The 10,618-nt window shown below is 42.8% G+C and overlaps 1 protein-coding gene across 1 annotated transcript in view; it reads right to left on the reverse strand.

The window, feature by feature from the left end:
* Positions 1-10,618, reverse strand: part of LOC103899171 (mediator of RNA polymerase II transcription subunit 12-like protein) — a gene marked incomplete at its 5' end in the record, with an annotated part of 44,625 nt that overhangs the window by 4,457 nt on the left and 29,550 nt on the right. The window contains 5 exons of the mRNA XM_019472008.1: positions 754-816; positions 1,721-1,877; positions 3,736-3,956; positions 4,615-4,704; positions 8,882-8,932. Of these exons, the coding sequence (XP_019327553.1) occupies positions 754-816; positions 1,721-1,877; positions 3,736-3,956; positions 4,615-4,704; positions 8,882-8,932 (582 nt within the window). The remainder of the gene's footprint in view (positions 1-753; positions 817-1,720; positions 1,878-3,735; positions 3,957-4,614; positions 4,705-8,881; positions 8,933-10,618) is intronic.

The raw sequence follows: 10,618 nt of genomic DNA on the forward strand, positions 1-10,618 counted from the left end.
TTTCAAAAAGATGTGTTGAAATGAAGTGTTTGAACTTCTACACAAACACAAATCTCTTTTCAGCCAAAACAACGCATCATCATTGGCCCAACTTTGGTATCAGTTGTGACTAAATTGGTGAATGAACCATGAAAGTGCAGGAGGCAGCGTGTACTCCAGTCCTAGAAGGAACATCTTTGAACTCAAACACGCTGCTGCAGAGGCGCCAGGGGTTGAGCAGGGCAGTGCATAAGCCCTCCTTGCCAAGGCCTGCGATCAAAACTGTACTTGCCTCCCCATCAGAGGTCAGCAGGCGAGGTCACCTCCAAGGACACCTCAGCGCATGCATAACCCACCTCTTGCCACGTTTTGGCAAGATGGACACATTTACGCAGTCTTCTGTGGACAGATACACTCTTCCTCTGCCCATGGTTGGAGCCAGCCAGGAGCTACCTGGATGCACTAGCAGGCTGTTGAGCCCCAGCTAATACACTCTGTTATCACAGCTACAACTTGTGGCCAGCTCAGGATGGAGGCAAAACGAGCATGTCGCCACCGGCACTGGGCACACGGTCGTACGGCATTCAGAGCGGTGGAGGTAGTATGGCACTGCAGGCACCACGGAGTCAGCACTGGCAGGCAGATGGTGATGCGGGGAAGCTTACACAAACCCTCTCCCCAGACTGCCACGCTGCCCATCTCCGTAAGTGACAAAACCCACCCTGTCACTACCCTCGCACCTGCCCAAAATATCCGGCAGTTGCCTCTGCTTACCAAAGGCTGCTGCGGTTGCACGGGCTGGAGACCAAGCGCCTGCTGCTGCCCCTGCTGCTGCTGCTGCAACTGAAAGAAGATGGGCATTGAACCAAGTGACACGACACGCACACTGCCTCAGGGAACGACTACGAGCCAAGCAATATGGCTTCTCATGACTGATGCCCAGCACAGGATCTGGGCTCGCTTACAGCATTGGTTACTGAAGGCCCCATTTGGGAAATTAGCCTCACAGCTTTCCACTTTCATCGTCAGCCACACCAAGGCTGACAACTAAATATACCAGCTTTTGAGTATTTTTTTTGTCTATTAAAGACAAAAAAATACTCAAAAGCTGGTATATTTAGTTTACTACAACATCAAAATATTTAGATAAAATACATCGTCGTTCGACAAGAACCGGCACAGATAGCTATTGCATTAAAATGAAAACATGAAAATAACTCCAACCATCAAAGGGACATGGGAAGGATTTTTAATGTAATTTACTTCCCCCGTGCCAAGCCCTACATATTTAGCTGATAAACTGATACTTACCTCCAAATTAAAAATATATCATCAAATCAGAATATAGGAAATAGGCCAGACAGGAAGCAAGCCCTTCGATTTAATTCCAGTATATATTATAAGGCCAGACAGGGGAGAGCACAACCACTGCTTTTGTCTCAGCACATTCAGCTAGGCCATTCACAAATTTACCTTCTCCAGAGGCATTCTACAGTCTTGAAAAATGAAAGTACTGAATTTTACATATATGTCCAGAGCTCTCTTTTGGAAATCCCAAATGTAAACAATGAATTATTGCACTTGAGTAAAAGCAGTTCGGGTTTATAGCACCAGGCTCTGCTGCTTTAGACTTGAATACACAGGCAAGCGAGCGCGTAACGCCATCACCTGATACAGTGATGTTTACACTCCCTTCCTGCACTGAAATATCCCTGGCTTCTAGTGCAGCTGTGTCCCTCACCTGGAAGAGTCTCTGCTGTCGCATCTGCTGCTGTCTCTGTCTCATTGGCTCTGGAGGCAGCTGTACTGAGTTCAGGGTCGGATGAGGACCTGCGGTCGATGCACTGTCCAGTCCCCCTCCAACCAGTGAATTTGGCTGCAAAGGCTGATGGCTCAATCTGATTGGGGAAAAAAAAAATAACAGCTTATATACAGCTTACACTTCAATATTCCATAATAGAAGCTGTACCATACTATTGCCCAGTAACTGATGTAGGTAATAACACATTCCTCTAAACAAGAGGAACAGATCCACGCATTCAATTCTCGCTTTATTAGGAAGAGTGATGAGTTTCTACATTTCAAGCAAGAATTCCACATAAGAGCTAAAACATTCTCCCAACCAAAACACCTCATAGTTACACTACCATGAATTTAAAACTGATTATAAAGACTTTTTACTTCCTAAAATACTGAAAAAGCACACCAAGTAAGAAACACTTTCTTAGGATGTTGTGGGAGTAATTAACATTGACAAAGCAGAAAGATATACATGAGGAAAACGTTAGCTAGCTCGTAATTTAGATTAGCTGTTTAAAACTCAGTAAAGACAAGGCAATTCAGGTTAGCAGCTTTATTCCTAACGCAAGGCATCCTGTAGGTTTTCGTACAAGGCTGTCAACCAAGTCAAGGCCAAACTTTTTGAAGAGGTGCAAACATACCCAAAATTGAGCACATTCTTAACATAGCCAGGCTTGCAAGAATTTAAAAGAAGTTAAGGAACCAGTGATTGCTGCAGAATATATGGTAACGTTCACAATTCCAGAAACACTGATTTCATTAAAAATAACAAGAGTTGAGAAGGAATTGCATAGCTACATACACGACACTTTCATATTCTGCTTACAACAAGCAATTGATGAGCAAGTCGTTTAAGTACACCTGAACTTAGCATCTAGAGGAGATTTCGGTTTGGGGATCAAATTAGAGCTGAAGCAGAGAAAGAAGAGTATCTCTACTTGGTAACAGAGCTCATCGGGGTACTCCAGGATAAATTACATGGGATCAGCGAGACAGGACTGAAGCTCTGCTGACAGGCCAGACCACCTTGTGATGACTGACATCTATGTACTCTCTGCTGTTTCAATGAATCTGTGACCCGCACACGGGAAGAGCGCTGTGCTGTGCAGATACTCCATCACAGCTACTGCTGGACAGTGTGTACAGAGGCAGACCTTGCAAATTCTGACTGTTCCCCCCCCCTTTTAATTTAAGCCTGTTTTGGGGGAATCTCTCTACTGAACATGTCTACTTGAAGTGGAAATTAAAAGTGGCAAAATTTCTGATTCAGTTAAGAGCAGAGTTGGACTGTTAGTTGGACTATGCTAGCCTGTTAGAAAAAAAAAATAATCTGATTCAAGACAGTAATTGGAAACTCCAGCTTTCCACTCTGCTTACTCGGTAACACTCCCTTTTACAGATTTCTTTCCTGCTTCATCTGCCTTCTGTTTCATTGCATTTCTTTACCAATGAATTTTTCCTGTTTCTCATAGGCACTGCAACTCAGCTGTACTTCCGAAGTGAAGTCAATTTAGTCTATTCAGGCTTAAGCAAAATTAATTTGTCTATTGCTAGTTAAACTACGACGTTGGTGTTGTGTTTTCTTGACTACAGACTCTTTGGTAAACCGGGAATATTTATTGTTTAATACCACACACGTGTTTGCATAATATGGATACCGTATCTGTGTGTGTAGTGAAATAGGATCCAACAGCTGTCTTTACATGAATTTTTATGTTCTACAAACACACAGGACAACTGGGCTAGAACGTGCACCAAGACCAACTTAACACAAAAATTAAATGAGGGAAAAAACAGGGGGTAATTGGAGAGAAAGGCATATTTATTGCTAATTAGACCCAACATTAACCTCATTTTGATTAATACACTTTATTTTAAATAAAGCTTTAGATCTCTAAACAAAGTTGCCATTAAAATACTGCAATGTTACCAGCTATGAGAACTGCAGAAGCTCACCGCTGAGTGCCTGTCAAAGGCTGGATGTACGCAGTGGCCTGCTGTTGAATATATCCGCTGGGCTGCTGTTGCATCTGCCGCAGCCTCTCCATCAGCGTGGGGCTGGAATGAGCTGCTGTGTATGCTCGGGGGTTGTAGCTGGGGGAAAGCACTACACCACCAGGCTGCTGCTGCTGCAGAGGCATCTGAGTGCTGTACATCGTGTATCCATGAGGCATGCTCTGCACGGAAAACAGAAGAGTAACTTCATTGTGCCCATATTTAAATTAGCTTAACTATAAAAGAAAGAGATGTCCTTTATCAAAGAGCCAAAGCCTGGACAACCGGAGGCAAGTCAGTGAGACGCAGTGCTGTACCCATGCACCGACCTGTGAGTCACCCACTCTGGTTGTACCCCACTTCTGTTTGCGGGTTCAGGCAGCTGCAACGTGGTCACACGCAGCAGGGTGGAACTTGCACCATGCCACCCTTCCCTGAGAGGCACTGAGCAAGAGCGGGGCTCTGCTCCACAGCTCCAGCTCTCTCCTTTTCTTTGTTTCCCCCCCCAAAATCCGAAGTACCAGAATGACCATGACATAATAAAGAGTTACTGGTATCACTATCTCCCCAAAAATTCGCCAAATTTCAGGCTTAACGCTGAAGTACACTTGCCTTTACCAGCAACAACATTAGGAAAAACTGGGAAGTGACCACGTTAAAAATGTTTACAAGCTACAGCGTGCAGAGACTGCAAGCATCCTAGAAGGAGGCCTCACCATTATCCTAGGCCACATGCACGAGGCATGTCCCAAGCACAGAAAAGCAGGCTGGGAAGTAAAGGAGCTCTGTTTAAAAGCATTTTTATGCAGACACTCCATGGGAGTAGTGCAGTACCAGTACCTGTGCTTGCTGCAACCCTGGGTACTGTGGAAGCTGAGACGGGGGTCGAACTTGTGGAGTGAAAATAGCAGCTTGGTCGATTGGCTGACCCTGAAAGACACATCACCCATCAGATACGGCCTCCACACCCCGAACAAGTCCAGTTCTGGACACAAACCCCACCAAGTTGTGTCCTAAAGAGTCATGGAGAGACTTGACCATTTCCTTCAAGACAGCACTGTTGCTCAGTGCCAAACTGCTGAACTGTATTTACACATAGGGAGATGGAAGAATTGACTTTTGTTTGATTTCTGACAGTACTGTAACACTGCAGCAGTGAAGAAACAGCCATTTACTGAACAGAGGTCTTGCAGACACCCTTTAAAATGGGGCTTTGCAAAGGATTAGAGAAAGAAAATATTCTAGCTGTCTTGAAGACAGTATATTAAATTATACAGGAAGCTTAGAGTGAATGACAGTCTCTAGTACAAATACACAGTTGATATCTTTCTCAAGCTACCTGATTACTAGCTTTCCCCCAGATGAAGCAGGCAAAATGCTGATTAGCAAATTTTATGATGACATACAAAATAATAGTATGATAAATGTGTAACACAAGCATCTCCAGCTCCCAACCAGTACAGCTTGGAAACACAGTCCGTATTTGTGATCAGCAGACTGCCTAGTTGGTTCATTTCAAATTGCCTCAATATTTATGTGCAATTAATGGCATTTAAAGATTTCAATTATAACTACATTAGTATGCTTTGAAGCACCAGAAAAGAGGGGAAAAATAAAATGTTAGACTTAATTTCAGTACCGAGGTTGTAAAAAACTGGTGAATGAGAATTTGCCAAGGATACAATCAAGTCTGTGTATTTTCTGTACGATTGTGATGCTGCACAGTTGCACTTGATCATTTTGAAAACCATTCTACTCAAAAAAGTTCAGTGGCAGACATGAGCTGGAAGCAGTGATGCTCCTTCCCTGTAGCTGCCCAGTTCACCACAGAACCAAACAAAAAATCCAAGTCCTCCAACAAAGCCTTTGCCATTTTGATCAGGATATCCTTACAGAGATGTATTATAATTTAAGGCTAAAAGTGACTTTGATAACACACTGCAAGCAACAACATTACAATCAGGGCTACCCGGTGGAAAAGAAAATCTCACATGGGATAAAATACTGAAGCACCATTGGAACTCTCCTTCTTTATCTGCTCCCATCCCTTTAGTGGTAACTGTACCAAGCGTTAACAAGTCTGTAAGCACAACCAGCAGTCCTGAATTTCAGCTATTATTTTGGATTGGGTTTAAAAATACATGCATCCTCATCGACAGACCTGGGAAATAAGCAGAGCTACCTATTGGGAACGGGAATCACTCAGGGAAGCAGTACGGTAGAGAGAAAGCATTCCAGCTTCAACCGATCCAGCCCCAAGAGACATCAACCGCTGTGACAGGGGCTGGATTAATCGCCCTGTGCTTTGGGTAGAGAACAGACAAAAGAGGTCAAGGACAAGATGCAAAATCAGGGCAAAGCTACCACAGGGTGCCACAGGGTTGTCACACACTCATTTTTCATACCATCCTTTCTTTTAAAAACAAACAAACAAACAAACAGACTGACCTAGCTAGGCTCTGTGCCAGCCTCAGGGACCACCGCTAAAGGGGTCACTAAGGTGCAGACAAGATAGAATGGAGCTCTGATACAATAAGCTACACTAAGGAAGCAGAAGCTACACTAAAGGTTTGTTTTAAAAACAAGCCAATATCTCATGGAAAATTCTGAAAAACAAATTAGGGAGTACAGGAGGTGTGAGCAGAGTAACATATATCAGTCCTGACAAAATTTATCCAGAAAAACATCTGCAAAATCAGACGGGGAGCTCTCAAAACAACGTGATAGGTGAGAAACTGAAACGCTGAACAGAACGTACATCTTGCGGACGGGATGCACATAAAACAGATGTCAGCCAAGTACAGGGGAAAGGTACTCAAGTACTTAAGATTTTTCTTTTTTTAAACACAGGCAAAAGAAGAAAAACAAAAAAAAGAACAATAATTTCTCTGAGCAAATTGCTTCTGAAACTTTTTCCTAAGGCGCCAACCACAGGATAAAGATGTAACTTGAAGTCACCCAAAGGTGAAATCTGGTAAAACCATGACTGATTTCTAGAAAAACTGGTGCCTTCAGCTATTTCCCGCAGTAATACAAACCACCTTGTGGGTTCTGTGGAAGCTGGTCTGTAGAGCGGTGCTCCATGTGTTATCCTTTTGTTTCTCTCAGTGACAGCTAACCTGGTGTGCCCAAGAGCAAAATTTGTCCACTCGTGCCCATGCAGTGAAAACAGCATCCCTCCAAAGTCAGTGAAAGTTATATCAATGGAAATTGGATTAGGCCCTAATTCTGTAAGAAAATACTAAATAAGCAGCTGCATGATCCCAGCAATACACAGTGCTCAGAGAGCCTCAAGTGAGTTTTGTCCACCGATCTTTTCCCCACCATTTAAAGCACACACAAAGCAGCGGAGCTGACAGACTCAAGAGCAGCACACCTGTACTGAAGGCACCACTGCCCAGGCCAGGCAAGCACCACACACAAAACCACATGCAAAATGGAAGCAAAAAGCTGTTCATTACGTAGGGGACAGATCAATTTATTCCACGGCAGCACACGGCCACCGAGCAAGCTCCCATGTTGTGAGAGAGTGCTCTGCATTCCTGAGCAGCAGCAGCAGCAGATATTGCTAAATTCAAAGGGACTTCTCCCTCTGGGCATAATTTAGTAAAGAGTTAACTAAACATGCAAGCCAATTGCTGCAACCCAGAACTGTGCATGCATGTCAAACAAACAAAACAAAACAAAAAAGGAGAAAAAACCCAAACACTTTTATTGAATGCTGAGGCAATGTTACAGTAATAACCACTGTTCTCTTTGTTCTACTCGCACCTTAAATTGAAGCAAAACTCACTGCTTTGTCCTGTTAAGGTATGTGACCATAATGTATTTGGAAGGAATTTTCTTTTCTAGGTGGTACTGGGACTGGCAAAGGCGACTGTAGCAGCCATGGCACCGTAGGCTGATTTTGACCAAAATCTGACCAAATCTGACTTCGAAAGTAGGTAGTGAAACACTAACACTTATTTAGATAAGAAAATGATGACAGATTTGAGACCTCACTGTATACTTGCTGCATATCTAGGTGCGCCTAATTAACTTCAAATATGGTGATCTATACCCTGTTCTGATGTGCTACCTGTAATAACAGGAATGATTGCACATATATAAAATATGGACAACAGGGTAAGCAACAAAGCCTTTTTAAAAACACATTTTGCTTTGTCTTTCCAATTAGTGCTTTTAACAACATTGCAGTTTCCCTAAGACAGGACGAAAGTCCTGCAAACTAACTCTGAAACAGCTTTTCTAATTAGTATCTGGAAAGCTTTCCAACACAGATATTAGGGATGAAACTTCACGCCATCATTGTTTTTCTCCAGAAACAACTGAATTCTATGAAACTTAATAATTTAACAGGTAAGTGTTAGCTGTTACTTGTTTTGGAAGTAACAAAATATGGTTATTCTAATAACCACACATCCTGCCATAGTTTAGGAACAGACCGTCAGGCAGTATACTGTCATGCTCAGGTGGGACAAGAAGTATTTTGGAAACTACAGCTCACGTGGGGCCAGGGGAGCTGACCCTCACTGCCTGAGCTAAGCAGCACAACTGCGTCTCACTGTAGCGGGAACAGGCCCATGCCAGGAATGGCTCCAAGTGCTGCCTGGGAAGCACTGGTGGCATGTGCTGGCCAAAAACAACGTGTGGTCCATCCCTTACTGCTCATCTGACATGGCAGGCACCGCTACCCCACCTTATGTCATGGTAGAAGCTGCCACAGTGGACAGCGGCAGAGAGGAGCAGACCCAGCCACCAGCAGGGAGATGAGGGCAGAATGGGAATGCGCCAGCCATGCTAAGATGCACGTGGCATCAGACATATCTTGCAGCTACTCTAATCTTTCACAGCGAGAAACAACAGAAGAGGAAAAAAAAATAATCAGTGATGCAGTTATTGGAAATATTTGTAAGAAAAAAATATTCTCTGTGTGCAAGTGTATTCACAGCCTTCCCACATGCAGCCACTGCGCTACCTAGGTGAGAGGAGTGCCAAAGCGTATCATTCTCATCAAAAGCAAAGTGTGCAGCCTGTGTCTTGAAAAAAATGCATGTTTGTGCGAAAGAAAAAAATAAAGAGAAGTTCACGGTCTCAGAGTGGTTACCATTATGTTGTCAAAGCCATCCTGAAGGGATACAGCAGTGCTACAGACATCCTAAAGGAAAAGGACAGGCGAGAAAATAGCAAACAGTACAAAGAATATAGACGATTAGGCTTGGATTGCTAGTGGAGCAGTACAGCACCTTTACAGAGCTCACCTGTACGTACTCAAAGAACGCTGATGTTAAGGAATGCTAACAAGGTCCTTTTGGGGGGGGTGTTATGCTAATGAACCTCAATACTTTTATGAAATTTATGAACAGAAACTCTAAACGTGGAAAGGACTCATTACCATCCACAGGAGCCTATTAATTCTATACATAATACTCAACATTTTTTTAACAGGTCATAGTTCTTACAGACATTGCACCATAGCTATTCGTTTTCAAGAGCACAGCATGTACGGCACAGCACTAAAGAGCAGAGTCCTCCTGGACTGATTTTACAGAACAGTCCACACCAGTGCCAGTGATTTCAAGCTGAGTAGATAATTTCATTCTGCAGCTGCAGAAACATAAAAACCAAAGAAGAAATCTTCCTTATTTAAGCTCTAACTAACAACATACACCACACAGCAGCAATTCTTACAAATCATCTTGTTCCTAAATTTTCAAATTCTACCTTCAAGGCTTGTACACTGCCATAGCATTTCCTACTCTAAATTCTCGGAGGTGTTTCTCTGGTGTCAGCATTGCCAGCACATGCTTAAACAAGGAAAGCGAACAGGACAGCCTGGTGAATTGTTCATTCATTTCGTTACAGTGAAAGTTTTCAAGTATCAGGCTGAATGAATCCTTCCAAACATCCAGTAAGGCAAAATATTAGAACCAGACAGAAAACAATGTGTCTATCTGTGGTACGTCCCAGCACACCACAAAGGACCTGGCTGTGCATGCCACTGTGTGGAAGTAACTGGGAAACAAAGGCTGGGTTTAGGTGGCTCTGGTTTGACTTGGTTTACATCAGTTTAACTTACACTGACTTATTGCTGAAATAAAAACATGGCTGATACAGAACCGTTGACTGATGAACATCCAGCACATGTTGTACATTAGCTGAAATACGCATCTGAACCTACCCTGTTGAATTTTAGTGCAGCTTTTACATTGTAAAAGTTCGATCCAAATTTTATGAAAAAGTTCATCACAGACACCTTATTAATCTTATTTAGGCATGGATTCATGGATTCATGCCTTCATGATAAGTTTATTCTCCTTCCTGACAACCTGTCTATGCAGCACTTTGGAGCAGAAGTTAACCGTTGTTCTTAACACCTCAGATACTGTCCCTCTTTGAAACCAAAAGGGAAATGCAACATCTTTTGTCCTCTAAACGTGACAGTGCTAAACAACAGCATTTCTTAAATGTGGGCATAATGTGTTATTTTAGATCTTCAATTATTGCTTTTTGATCCACCTAGCCATAAGTAGTGATCATTATTTGTTTACTCAAGCCTCTTCTCTAAGCCTGTATTCTATCATAGTAATTGAAAGCCAGTTGGACCTAACACTAAAATAGTGAGATACTGCCGAATGTAAGAAATACTACAGGGTTAACTGTAGAGCCCAGTACCCTAACATTTAGGGTACCTAATTCTTAGTACCTCGTAGTGCCTACAGGACACCAATGAGGGATCAAATATCCACTGTACCACTGATATTATAAAACACACATCCAGAGCTTTTGGGGGCTTTTTTTTTTTTTTTTTTTTTTTAAAAAAAGGGAGAACAAAATAATGGAC

The sequence above is a fragment of the Aptenodytes forsteri genome, unplaced genomic scaffold (genome assembly GCF_000699145.1).
Source record: "Aptenodytes forsteri isolate BGI_AS27 unplaced genomic scaffold, ASM69914v1 Scaffold299, whole genome shotgun sequence".
In the NCBI taxonomy this organism is placed as follows: Eukaryota; Metazoa; Chordata; class Aves; order Sphenisciformes; family Spheniscidae; genus Aptenodytes; species Aptenodytes forsteri.